The sequence below is a fragment of the Pelodiscus sinensis genome, chromosome 23 (assembly GCF_052426305.1).
Source record: "Pelodiscus sinensis isolate ZL-2025 chromosome 23, ASM5242630v1, whole genome shotgun sequence".
Classification (NCBI taxonomy): domain Eukaryota; kingdom Metazoa; phylum Chordata; order Testudines; family Trionychidae; genus Pelodiscus; species Pelodiscus sinensis.
In genome coordinates, this window is record NC_143074.1 from 7,121,662 (window position 1) to 7,135,837 (window position 14,176).

At 51.0% G+C, this 14,176-nt stretch overlaps 1 protein-coding gene across 4 annotated transcripts in view; it reads right to left on the minus strand.

Moving 5' to 3' along the window:
- Positions 1 to 14,176, minus strand: part of ASTN2 (astrotactin 2) — a 733,588-nt gene that overhangs the window by 479,706 nt on the left and 239,706 nt on the right. For all 4 annotated transcript variants that reach the window (XM_075905850.2, XM_075905849.2, XM_075905851.2 and 1 more), the window contains exon 5: positions 4,613 to 4,720. In XM_075905850.2, coding sequence (XP_075761965.1) covers positions 4,613 to 4,720 — 108 coding nt within the window. The remainder of the gene's footprint in view (positions 1 to 4,612; positions 4,721 to 14,176) is intronic.

Below are 14,176 nucleotides of genomic sequence, written 5' to 3' on the forward strand. Positions count from 1 at the left end.
GCTGTAACTAACAAATCACGTACATCTGAAGACTTCCCACCACATCAATGCTGATAAGCGCCACAGATGCTGCAGTAATTGTACTCTGTTCTGAAAAAACTGGTCTAAGGAGAGAAATTGCAAGGAAGAGCTCTCTCATTGGACTTAATGGCTATCCTATTGCACCTACTATGACACACAGCCACTGTGGAATCAATATTAGAGCATCAGTGTAACAACAAAATGTATCTGACTCTGCATCTTTCTCTATTAGAATTATGAGCCTATCCAATTATGGATCTTTGTTGTAGCTGTAATTATGGTTTTATACTATAACTTCCCACCACGCTAGTGCTTTCTTCACACAAGGGAACTAAGAGTCATCGAAACGATAATGGAAACTTTCGTCCAAGACGACAGTAAAGGCAAATTTTAGCCAAGCAAAAGGGATGGGTGATGGAGGTTATACAGAGAGTTTATTTATTTAAAAACCAAACCAAACAAAATCTCACACCTTCTAGCAAAACCATGCCATTTCTCCACTGACGTGAAGGATGGGCTATTCCCATTAGACCTGCTAGCTCAGTGTTTCTCACCCTTTTCAGGTTCACAGCTCCTTATTTGAGTACAAACATTTTCACAATCCTCTTGCTTTACATTATTCCTCTTATTATTATACCAAAGTATGAATAATAACCAAATAATACTTTGAGGGGGCAGGGCAAGCAAAGGAGGGGAGCAAGAATGTAATTGCTTTAGATTATAATAAAATTGCCAGTGATTTGTGATGCCCTCCCCCTTCACCCAATTGCTTTTTGTGTGTCCCCACCCTCGCTTCACTGGTTTGGAAACACTGAATTAGTGACACCGAATCTGATGACTGGGATTTTTACGAATGGAACATGGGGCCTTAGGCACTTGGATGCTTTTGAGAATTTTACCTTGTCTTCCTACCTTGTGTTCTCTGGATGGCTGTTTAAAGTGGCGGAGTTCCTTTCATGGAAAAAACTGAAGCATCCAAAGTCACTAACCCCTTTTCCAAAATTGAGGCCTTTATCTTTAATGGGGCTAAGGTACTGTTGTCACAGGAAGCTGTTACTGGCTTTTCACGCTACGAGCACAAGTATAATTCCAGCAAGAATTTATGTAACATTGGATTTCCCTTTCTTCTCCAAGAGCGAAGATACACAACCACAACTGAATGCAGTGCTATTCTGCATAAATAAATACAATGTGTGTGTCTGTTCATGTGAAATCACTGGGACAATCGTAGGTGTAGAGGTAATTTCACATTGAAATAAACATGTTATGCGCATTTATCTGAATGCCTAATCATGGAAATAAGTGGAGCGGTGTTTATTTTGGTGGGTTCCGGCATCTCTCAGGACTGAGGCACTCCGCCTCTCCTTGGCTTAGCAAGGAAAACAAAATCAGGACACAGAAGCCCAGGTGCAATTTTCAAATCATTTTCCATCTTGGTTGTGTCTTAATGGTTTTCAGACTTAGCAACGGCAGCAACAAAAATCATGTATTTCCGCTACAGAGGACTAAGCACACACTAGATCAGAGATTTAGAGATGAAGTGATCCTGGTGTTATTTGAATTGGGAAAATGTAGGAACTAATTTTAAACCACAAAAGAGACTTTTTCCTCCCTTTTAACTCACAGTCCCTGCCCCAATTCCAATTCTGAAACTGTTTGGGTTTTTTTTTATTGCTTTTGTGTAGAGGAGAAACATGGAAAATTCCAGTCCAATAGGCAATCTGCTGAGAAACATTAAATGACAGAAATTGAGCCTTACAGATACTCCGGAAATGCCACTGTTACAGTTACGGGTGGCTGGACTAACAGCATGGCTGAACCAACACAGATCCCTAGTGTAGACGGACAAAGAGGTTTCGAGCCTCAGGGCCACATATAGGAAGCTTCCCAAGGACATGCCACAACTTATAAACAAGTAGCTGTGTGTGCTGACATCAGAGGTATGTGTTGATGCCTTGACTCCCAAAGGCTGAAATGCCTACTATCTATAAGGCCTTAAAACAGAACTTTTACCGAGGCTATAAGGAAAACACGCTGTAATTACAAGGTAATGCACTGCCACTGGTCATTAGCTGGATATTCATCAAGGGTTGTGCTTCCCCCTCTTCCTTTAATTCAGATCCACAGCTGAGTGTTTCCAAGATGGATGTTTCCTCAATTAGCTGTATATTGTTCAAAACTGGGGGCCAGACCAGCTCCATCCAACCAACTCTACTTCCAGCAGGCTGGGGATCTGGTGCAGCTGGGGGAAACGGAGTAGGGGGAGATGCTGGGATCATTGATCAGTTCCTAATTCTTTCATGTGGGAAACCAGGGAATAGCCATGAACAAGCAACTAAGCCAGTTCATCATATATACAGTAGCCCAGTGTCCATGAGTCTGTAACGCTGACGTACACGGCCACGCCCCCTGGCCATGTACATCAGCGCCCCGCCCCCCCTTCCCCTTCCTCCGTGGCGGTTCGGTCAGCCCCACAGCCCCCCAGGCATGCCCCCCCACCAGTGCTGCTTCCCTCCCCCCTTCCTCCGGGCCCCCCCATCCTCCCCTCCAGCCCCGCAGCCCCTGATCCCCCCCAGCTCTGCTTTCCACCCCACTTCCAGACAGCCCCGCCCCCTTCCCCTCCCTGCGTGGCACCCGCCCCCCTTCCCCTCCATCCATGGCGCACTGTGGCACTCGCGCTGGGCTCAGCTGAGGGCCCCGGCCGGGGAGCAAGTGGCACGGCGCTTTGGGGTCCGCACTCCCCAAAGGGCCACTTGCCGCCACTTGCTCCCCTGCCGGGGCCCGGTGGGAGTGCTGCTCAGCTGAGTGACGCAGTGCGCCACGGAGGGAGGGGAAGGGGGCGGGGCACCACGCAGGGAGGGGAAGGGGGCGGAGCTGGGCAGAAGGGGGGTGGGAAGCAGAGCTGGGGGGGATTGGGAGCTGTGGAGCTGTAGGGGACAATGGGGGGGGGGCCCAGAGGAAGGGCGGAGGGAAGCAGCTGTGGAGGGGAGGGTTCGGGGGCCGTGGGGCTGGCCGGCAGGAACAGGGGTGGGAAGCAGAGCTGGGGGGGGGGATCGGGAGCTGTGGGGCTGTAGGGGACAATGGGGGGGCCCAGAGGAAGGGCGGAGGGAAGCAGCTCTGGAGGGGGGTGTCCAGGGGGCCGTGGGGCTGGCCGGCAGGAAGAGGGGTGGGAAGCAGAGCTGGGGGGGATCAGGAGGCTGGACGGGAGGAGGGGGTGGGAAGCAGACCTGGCGAAGGGGGGGTGCAGCGTGGACCCCAAACGGCCACTTGCCGCTGCTTGCTCCCTCAGCGGGAGCGACGCTCAGCTGGGCCCGGGGCGGCAAGTGGCCGCCACTCAGCTGGGCTCAGCTGGGGCCAGCAGAGCGGCACAGCGTGCCATGGAGGGAAGGGAAGGGGGGAAGGGCGCCACGCAGGGAGAGGAAGGGGGGTGGAGCTGGCCAGAAGGGAGGCGGGAAGCAGAGCTGGGGGGGGATCAGAGGCTATGGGGCTGGAGGGGAGGATGGAGGGGCCTGGAGGAAGACGGGGCGGGAAGCAGAGATGGGGGAGGACTGGGGGCCGTGGGGCTGGACGGGAGGGGGGGGCGGGAAGCAGACCTGGCGAGGGGGTGGGGGTGCAGCCACTGGCTGCAGCCGGACCCGAAATGGTCGCTTGCCGCCGCTTGCTCCCCAGACGCGGCCCAGCTGAGTGCTGCTGTCCCTGCGCCGCTCAGCTGAGCCCCGGTGGGACAGGAAGCGGGGCAGGACGGTGATGTACATGGCAGGGGGCAGGGCTGTGTACGTCACGGCCCCCCCCTCCTCCTCCTGCCGTGGCGCTGTGTGGTGCACCCCTCAGCCGGGCCGCCGTGGGAGAGGGGAGGGGAAGGGGGCGGTGACATAGACAGCCCTGCCCCTGGCCTTGTACGTCACCACCCCACCCCTCCTCCCCCGCAGCAGCCCGGCAGAGCACACAACACTCAGCTGAGCCACCACGGAAGGAGGGGAAGGGAGGCCGTGACGTACATGGCCCCGCACCCTGGCCGTGTACGTCACCACCCCGCCCCCCTCCCTCACAGCAGCCCGGCTGAACAGGCAGCACTCAGCCAAGCGCCACGGCGGGAGGGAAGGGGAAGGGGGGTGGGGAGAGACGGAGGAGAGAGAGAGGCAGGAGGAGGAGGAGAAGAGAAAGGGAGAGTGAGAGGCAGGAGGGGGAGAAGAGAAAAAGAGACGGAGAGAGAGGCAGGAGGCGGAGGAGAGCTGAGGGGAGGGGGAGGCAATAGGAGGAGAGAGAGGAAGAGAGACAGAGTGAGAGAGCTCAGGAAAGAAGACCTGAAAATCCCGTCTTATGATGGGCTAATTGGCTAGTATATATATAACCACTCGGAAACTCTGCTATTGTCTCCCACATGCTGCTAGCTGGCAGGGAAGGTCTCAGGCTGGGACATCTTTATGAACTGGCTGATGTTAGCTACTGGGCATGAAGATCTGGATGTACAGACCAAGAGTCAACTTATTTCAGACCTCTCAAGCTAGGGATGCAATGAAAAGACAAACCGGAGTGTTTGTTACTTTTTCCTCATACAGCTGCTGTGTCGCTGACAGTTACTTTATTTTACCTTTGCTTCGTCTCCGGCTCCTGTACTGCTCGGTATAGAAGGTCAGCTGGGTTTCATCATCTGCTTCTGAGCCAGAGTTTCCCTTCACACGTCCAAACCCAATTCCACCTGCGGGGAAGTGAGAAGAAACGTAAGTATTGCTGTCTCAGGTGCTCAGCTGCAAAAATGTAGCTGTGAGCTCCTCAGGAAAGATCAGTAAATCATTATCTAACTTCCCTTCTGCAATCTCTCTAAAGCCCTGCTTCTCCAAATAAGGACATACAATCTTTCAAGTCCGGAAAGTATTGTCAGTATCACTGTAGCCCTTAGGAACACAGGGTCCCAGTGTGCTCGGTGCAATATAAACACAGAACCAAAACTAGTCCCTACCCTAAAGAGCTTACTACCAACATCACCATGAGGATCTTGAGTTTAAGCTTCTCTCCTAAGGACCCATGCACAGTGAACCCATATTAAGCTTCACAAATCTGCCTCCAAAGCCAGCAGGCAGAGATGGCCCAGGGTACAGGATATGAAAACTAGTCAGAAGACCTGGGTTCTGTTGCCTGCTCTGCCACTGACCTGCTGAGTAACCATTGGCAAGTTATTTGCTCTCCCTTTGTGTGTATCTAGAACTGTAGCTGTTCCAGAGCAGTCTCTCTCTGCTGTGGGGCTAGGGAGCTGTGGTCTCAGTCTGAGCCTCTACGCCCTTCCGCGGTACAATCAGCTGGGGAATAAAACAGAGCTGAGACTTGACCCAGCTCCCTTTGCTTTGATGTTCTCAAGGAACAAAAACAGGCTGTGGAAAGATGAATGTTCACTGGTCTGATATGTGCCCCCAGCTAGGGGCTCTCAGATACAATCATGCCCATTGTGCCATGCTGAGCCCATCTCTTCCTCCCCCAGGGCTTTTAAATGTTTAGGAGGAGCAGAAGTGAGACAAATCAACTCAGGAATAGACTTGGCATGAGACTGCCAATCCTCACAGAAAGTTAAAGAAAATAGGTCCGTGGGGAATGATTTTGGCCCTCTGAACTGCCATTAAAGGATGTTACTGTTTTAAAACCCCTTCATTCTAGGCAGAAGTACTATTCCCACACTTCTTGGCAAGGGTACAGCAAATGAAAGTGCACCTTCTGCCCTGTAAAATTCTTCATCACAGTGCGGAGGGGGAAGAAGAGCGGGAGGGGGAGAAAGCTGGGGAAATGTAGTGAACAGACAGAACCAGATTATCAGCAGAGCAGGTAGGCACAAGTAGTGGCAGTGCTAGCTTCATCCCTGGCATCTTACTAATATGCCTGCTGAGACTGCCAATAAGGACGTGGCGGGGGGAATATAGAATCACAGAATCCTAGGGCTGGAAGAGATCTCTGGAGTCATCAAGTCCAGGCCCCTGCTCAAAGCAGGACCAACCCCAACTAAATCAACCCAGCCAGGGCTTTGTCAAGCCGGGACTTAAACACCTCTAGGGATGGAGATTCCACCACATCCCTAGGTAACCCATCCCAGTGCTTCACCCCCTCAAATAGGGAAATAGTTTTTCCTAATATCCAACCTAGACCTCCCCCATTGCAACTTTAGACCATTGCTCCTTGTTCTGCCATCTGCCACTACTGAGAACAGCCTCTCTCCATCCTCTTTGGAACCTCCCTTCAGGAAGTTGATGGCTGCTATCAAATCCCCCCTCACTCTTCTCTTCTGCAGACTAAATAAGCCCAAATCCCTCAACCTCTCCTCATAGGTCAAGTGCTCCAGCCACCTAATCATTTTGGTTGCCCTCCACTGGACCCTCTCCAATGCGACCACATCCTTTCTGTAGTGGGGGGCCCAGAACTGGACGCAATACTCCAGATGTGGCCTCACCTGTGCCAAATAAAGAGGAATAATCATTTCTCTAGATCTGCTGGGAAGACTCCTCTTAATACACCCTGTGACAGGGCTCTCAGCCCCACACGGGAGAACAGACTGTGAGCTGGGCCCAGCTGGCTGAGTGAGCCCCTCCCCCACAGCCCTGCCGGGCATGCTCACAGGCAAGCCTGAGTATAAAAGGCACTGAGGCAGCTCAGGGGAAGGCTCAAGTGTATTAGGAGCCAGGCAGGCAGGCAGCCTGGCTCAGTTCTGGTTCGCGCCCGGTCTGGGAGTTCAGACCTGCCACCCTATGCTGCTGCCTCTTTCTCAGAGGCAGCAACACGGGGCGACAAGCAGCCTGCCCACAAGAGGAGCTGGTTTTAAAACTGGCTCCCCCTTGCAGACTAGCTCCCGCCTGGCGCCCTGTGCAGCTGCTGCCCCCGCCCCTGGGGACTAATGGATAAGAATTCATGAGGTTATTCGACTATTCAATTAACCGATATTTAACATCCCTACTGTGGACTAGGCCCCAGGATCGTATTTACCTGATATAGAGGGGTATGCTACAAGGACCAGGCCTCAGGGCCGTATTAACCCCTACAGAGGGGACTGGTATTTGGGACTCGGATGGGTGGGCCGTATACACCCTGGTAAAGGACAACTGAAACTTGGACTCCAGCCATTGGGCCATATGGACACTGATACGTGGGCCCGCGGGGGAAGCTCTGACCACGAGATCCCGCTCGAGGGGAGCGTACCCCTCGACACACCCTAATATGCCATTAGCCTTCTTGGCTATAAGGGATGGGAACAGTCCCCCAACTGGGCACTAAACCAACTCATCTCACGCTGGAACCCAACAGGCTTGTGAGAGGGAGAAGTTCTAATTTCCACCTGCCTAAGTTGCATTGAGACCACTGATGCAAAAGACCAGCAATCTCATTCAACCCCTTCTGTTTAGCCACCTAATTCCTCCAAGGAGAGAGTGTTGTATCAAATCCTGCCAGAGTCCGGCATCAAGAAGAACCAACCCCTGATGATACAACCTGCCTTCCCCTGTGGCAACACTGCTGACCATTTGGAAGTGGACTTCTGGACAATTCAGGACTGGCACCTTGTGGCCTGCTGCAACAGAAAGAGTTTGCTGTATCGGTAAGGGGATATGACCTCTTATTCACTCACTCCCTGCTAGGGCAGGATTGGGTCTGGACACAGATGCACAGACTAACACAACCGCCCAGCCAGCCAGCTCTTCTCACCCACAAAATGCTACACAAGTGTTATACACAATAGAGGGAAATCCATGAATGCTGCCACTTCTGAAACATCAGACTAGATAGCAGAGGGAGAAATGGCACTAACTCCTATTGTTCTGAAGAAGCCAAGATGGTTGGTTGGTTGTTCAGTGTCCACCTAGGTTAGGCAGGGTGCTGGGCACACAGATTTGCACACCTGGAATGCAGTTTAACTGTTTAGGAAAGAAGAAAGGCAGAGTCAAGCCTGCTTATATTTCAGCATAAAGCTTCAGTATTCCCAATGCTACCTGGCTGTTAATGGCCAGATTTCCAAACAAGTTCATGGGTCAGAGTCCCAAGCACTCAGCACCCACAAATCAGAGCTGGATTCTCGAAAGATCTCAGCTCCCATCTAGTTCCTAAGGCCTGATTTTCAACATTTCTCAGCTCCCAGCGTCTCCCATGGTGCCCAGAACCCAATTGGGCAAATCCAAAATCTGGTTCCAATCCTGGGCACTGAACCCTTCTGAAAACGCCAGCCCCAGATTATCAGCAGAGCAGGTAGGTACATACAGCCGTAGTGCCAGTAAACACTGCCCTGTTGCTAACCCATCACTGCATCACAATGGCCATCAAACCACTGGAGCATAATTGCAAACCAATGACTCTGATGCACCTTGAGAGGGGAAAAAGAGCTGGAGCTCACACCCTTTCCTGCATCCCAGCCCAGAGAAGGGGAAGGGCAGGGCAACAAAGGGGAAAAGCAATCAGATTTATTCTCGCCAATGAGAAAAACAATCTTCTCCGGGATTCTAACCTGTGCTCACTGGCTATGATCCAGCCACGCCAATGTCTGATTTCTTAGTGCGTCTCCACCTCACAACCTCCCCACTCCACCCAGGCAGTGTTTGGCTGTGAACTCTCCACACAGAGAAGCAGCCCATACTAATAAGGAGAAAGGTTTTCTTGGAATTTGACTCGATTAACACAAAGGCCTCTGCCTCCCTGCAGATGTGGATGCAGATGTCCATGGCTCATTTTTGCAGATGTGGATAGAAAGTTTGTCTCTAGAACCCTGCACACTGGTGGTATCCGCTTTATATCTGCGGAGGTGGATGCAGATATCTGCGGCTCATTTCTGAAGATACAGATGCAGATACAAATTTTGTATCCGCACAAGGCTCTACTGGTCTACACGGTGGGGCTAAGCCATGGAGCTAAACATAGCAGTGTAGGCAGTGGTTTTCAAACACCGCTGAGAGTGGGCGTTAGTTTCAGCTGGCTTAGGATGCGGGGAGTCTAGCTGGCTTGGGGGGGCCCTGTAACCTCAAGATGTATTGCACTAACTGCTCCTAGTTCCTGTGTTAACACCAAGACTGCGCCACGCTGTATCCCTGTGCACCAATAGACCTTCTGTTCTGCCTGCTGGCTGACAGTCCCATCTGGCTGCAGATGAGGGTGTAGGGCCCAGTGGTTTTCCACACTCTATGACACTTTCATTTTAATTCTGCTCCCTACGGCCCTTCTCTTCTGCCCCCTGTTTTTGGCCCTTCTCAGCTAGCAGGTGTAGAACAAGACCAGGTGACAGTACCGTGTGGGGCTGCACATCACCCTCACTTCTTTTGCCCTCTTCCCACTCTCAAGCTTCGCCTGGGTGCCAGATAATGCCCATGCACCACGTGAGGATGCAGTGGCATGACAGGAGATGCCAGAGTGACAACGTGACTGCAGCTTAGGGACTCAGCTTGCTGGGGCTATCTTCAACTCCCTGAAGGCAGCCCGCAGGCAGGCCAGGGCAGAGGGTATAAAAGAGAAGGGTGGCTAGCTCCCAAAAGCAGATGGCCTGATAGCAGCGCATCGCTATGGCTCTCGAAAGCTCCACAACAAGCCAGAGGGCACAAGGAGCAATTAAGGGCTCTGCAGTGATCTGCGCCGTGGAGAACGCTGCCTGCTGCTTGGTGTTTTACTACTGAGTGGGTGATTTAGGGCACTAAAGTGCAGCCATTAATTACCTGGCACTACGTGAATATTTCCACTAGGGTCCTAAAAGACAGCAAACGATCGGAGCGTGTTAACCGTAAAGCAGCATCAGCATGCGGAAATGGCTATATAAACTGTTCTGAGGCTTCCTGCCACCTGTGCTCATGAGAACAAGGTGGAGGGCTTTAAACAATACCCTGCGATCAAGAACGCAGTGCTTCAGAGCAGGCGAGCCGTATTGCCTTCATGCCATGCTCTAATTAGTGTTCGCACCTACCACTGGATTTCTAGCCTGATGACTACAAGGACATGCCACCAGGGAGTGCCTCGGCAAACTACCAGGCGAGTCAGTAGCTATGAAACGGCTGATGGCATTTACCCTGGGGAAAGAGCAGGACATTTTGAGATGAAAGAGCCGCGTGAGAAAAGTCTGCACTGAAGCTTGAAAGCGTGTGGTGCTCACAAGGTTGCAGGTCCAGGAGTGAGTTTGAAACTCAGCGGAGGGCCATCAAAGGGTTTGCAGGGGCTCACAGGGAGCACCTGGGCCGATGTGTGGGTCTGTGTAAGAGTTCTGCCATCTTCCCAGCTCCTTGTGCTGTCAGCTCAAAACCAGGCCATTCTCTGCAGCTTCAGTTCAGTCAGATTCAAAACTCAGCATGAAATTTTGGATCGCAAGAACCCACAAGGAGGGGAAGGGAAACATGTGAAGCCCAGTTATCTGATGAACAGTCTCTCAGTTACATCTACACCCAAGCACTTACCGCGGCAATATCCACATTGGCAGGAGATGCACTCTCACCACTGTAGTGCTGTCTACACCAGAGCTTAGGTTGGTATAACTTACCTCACTTAGGGTGTGTCTAGACTTCCTAGTTTTGTCGACAAAAGTGGACTTTTGTCGACAAAACTATACCAGCGTCTACACTATCGCTGAGTTCTGTCGACATAATGTCGACAGAACTCAGCAGTTTTGTCGACGCTGGTATACCTCATTTTACGAGGCATAACACCTCATTATTGCCAGTAACGTTGCGTCCAGACTACGGAGTTCTGTCGACAAAGCAGCTTGCTTTGTTGACAGAACTCAATGTGTCTGGACGCTCTTTGTCGACGGAAGTTTTGTCGACAGTATCTGTCAACAAAACTTCCGTCGACAGAACGCAGTAGTCTAGACGTACCCTTAGGGGCGTGGATTATTTACATCCCAAGCAATGTAAGTTATACCAAAGCCACCTGGAGTGTAGACAAAGTCTACTGTTTGGGCCATTCTCTATGCTGGCAAGATATTTTCAGGAGTAAATGACATAGCAAAGCCCAAGTGATACAGGGTTTCAGGGCTTGCAGGGAAGGAACAGTCTGCAAAAGTCTAATCTTGCTTCTTTTGCAGCCACATCCCAGAGGGACTTAATATGCTCACCACACTTTTTGCTGGGAAATGGGCTGGCCAGCAAGCTTCACAGCCAGCCGCCATCTCCGCCCCCTTCAGCAGCTTTTCCATATGTTTGTGAGTTGCGTCTCTATGATGGATGGTGCTGACATGTTAAATTACTCAGGCTGGGTGTCTTCGGTGAGCTACTGACAGCAATATTGCATTTTCTGATTACCTAAAACTGCACAGGATGTATAACTATGGGACTGGGGAGACCCATGCCAAGGTCCCCAGCCTAGATAGGAAAGGTCTCCCCCAACCCACCCAGAAAGAGCAAATGGCAGCCAGATGGCCACAGCTAGGAGAGTGAGAGAGATGTCCCAGGGAGTCCTTTTTGATCTGCCTAAAATTTGACAAGGGTGGACGGAAATTTACCCTCCTGATAACTCAGCGGCTCTAGGTTTCAGAAGTCTTAGCACAGCTGAGACTCCAGCTTAGCCTGAGATCACACATTCCAAATCACGTGGGGATAGATTTGGGAGAAGGGGAAGGGGTATTTTTTAAACTGGCCCCAACATCTTGCTCTGCTTAGCTCAGGATTTGGGATTTCTTCCTTATACTGACCAGCATGGCTATAACCCCACCTTATGCAACTGTCACAGGCTTTCTTGCACACCCTGTCAATCTTCCCAGGCTCTCTTTTCCCCCACCCCATCATCATTCTTTTTTGACAGGGACAGTGGGCTGCCTTGGGCGTTGGATTTATCTGCGCACAAGCAGCTGACAGACAGAACAGGGAGCACCTGATTAAAGGCAGGGCAGTCGCCCCTCGTCAGCGATTCTTTTATTTCACTTGAACGGGGGGAAAAACTGCAGAGTAATAGAAACGAGATTCTAATCACCGCAACCAATTACAAAGCAGAGTAAATTACTTTTTTAAAAGCGTCCGATAGGGCAGCAGCTTCCCTGCAAAATTCTCTGTTGAGAACATTCAGCCAGCACTCGACAGGGCGCACGTGATGCAGCAGGGAGCTAGTAGGAAAGGGGTCATCTTGGCTCACAGCTCCAAACAAAGTGGTACAAGAATATTCCCATTTATCATGTGCAGCCATGGTTAGCGGAACAGAAGGTCGAGCTCAGTCTCCCATCCAAGCCCTTCCCCTGTTTGCCTCCAGCACCTTCTCTGTCCTCCCGGCTCCCTCTTCTAGGCCGCCCTCTGCACCTGGACGGCAGAGAGACATTCCACCCCCATCTTTCTCCATCCTGATTTCTTCTATGACAGCTGGAACGGTCAAGAATCTAAATCACCTGCACAGCAGCAAAAATTCAACCTCCCCTCCCCCCCGGATGAGGCTTTTTAAAGAGCCTAAGGAAGTTAGATACCTAAGCTCCAGTGAACCTTGACAGGAGTTGGCCGCTAACTCCTTTCAGCTTGTGTGAAAAATCCCAGCCTTGAGGCTGGACCTTCTCCTGGATCCTGCAGGGCACCAGTCCTGCTTCTCTGTTGCTGCACACTCCTCAGGACAGAAAGGGAAGGTTCCCTGCTTTGTGCACAGCACCTTTGAGTGGCCTCTTGTCCCAACTGTCTATGAACAACCTTGCAAGTTCCCCTTGGCTGCCCTCATGTATCCCAGGACCTGGGCAGTGTGTGGAAAGAAGAGGCCAGATTCTGCTTTTATTTTTAAAATTCCTGGGGAGAAGATTAGTAGAGCCCTGTGCAGATACAGAATTTGTAGCCACATCTACAGCCATACCCACAAAAATGAGCTGTGGATATTGGCAGATATAAAGCAGATATCTGCAAATGTACAGAGTTCTAGATACACAATTTGTATCTGCATCTGTATCTGCAAAAATGAGCCGCGGATAGCTGCAAAATCTATATCCGGATCTGCAAACATGAACGGTGGAGAGCTGCAGATGTGGATATCCACAGAGTTGAAGGGCTCTAGCTGTAAATGCTTGTTTTTAAAGTCTGCCTGTTGGGGGAAGAACAGAGAGCTACCCCCAGCGCACACAGTCCACCACCTCTTTCACAGCAAAGGCTCACTGCAGTACTCTAGCACCAGCTGAGCACCCCCCAGGAGCTTTCTTGGCCTGGTGCTATTCAGGCCAATATTAAATTACTGTGAATCAAATCAGCATCAGTAGCCAGGGACCGAGAAAGGCAAAGAAAAAAAGCATGAAAAAACAGATGCTGCCTTGGACTAGATCTTCCTCCATCCCAGGTGTTAACAGGCCCTGCAGACACCCACTGAGTTCAATACACAATTCATTGATCATCTTTATTTAAGCAATAAGGACCTAACCCAGCCCTTGCAGAAGCAGATGCCTCACCTTGGGGTGCTTCCAGGGGATCCCCTCCCCCGCCAACTGACACAGGAGTTAAATCCAGTTTTACAACTTTGCTCACATTACATTTACTAAACCAGGCCAATCAGAGATTGTGGATTTGAGGGACAAGACAGCAGCGCCCGTGACAGAGGGGCTGCAGAAGTCCCCCAGTTGCATGGAAACCTGGAAGCAGACCTGCTGAAATCCTCACCACTAGCCAGATGTCTCAATAAAGGTGCTTTTATCGCTAATCCTGTTTGCAGATTTACAAGCTCATTAATTCACTCCAACTGATCTCAACTCAGCAACAAACGGGGCAAGGTTTCTTGCTGATTTTGAATGAGATATTAAGATAGATGAGATAGATGGTGAATGAGGGAGGGGTCTTGCGGAAAAAACAGGATGTAGTGATGTCATCAAAGACTGTATTATAATGCAGGTACACAAAAGGGCTGAATTAGAGTCACATGGGCAACCACAGTCCTCGCACTTCCTAGCTGCTCAACATTGCAACCCTACCATTCTTTTAAACTTAGTTTGCCTCGGTAATTTGCTAGGTTTTAGCAAAAGGAAATTGTAGGCAGCTCTAATTTCATCACATGGCAACACACTGACCTGCTCATGGGTCATTGGAAAGACTGGAACCTTCAGACCCACCATCTGAGCTAATGAACCGATAGCAGTAGGAGGCTGTCATCCTCTAGTCTACGAGGACTGGCACCAGAAGGGGATGAGACACACCGTGCTAGTGGGGTTCAGACATTTGCTGACATCTAACGAATGGCGAGACTCAGGAATCGTGGGCTCCAATCCATGTTC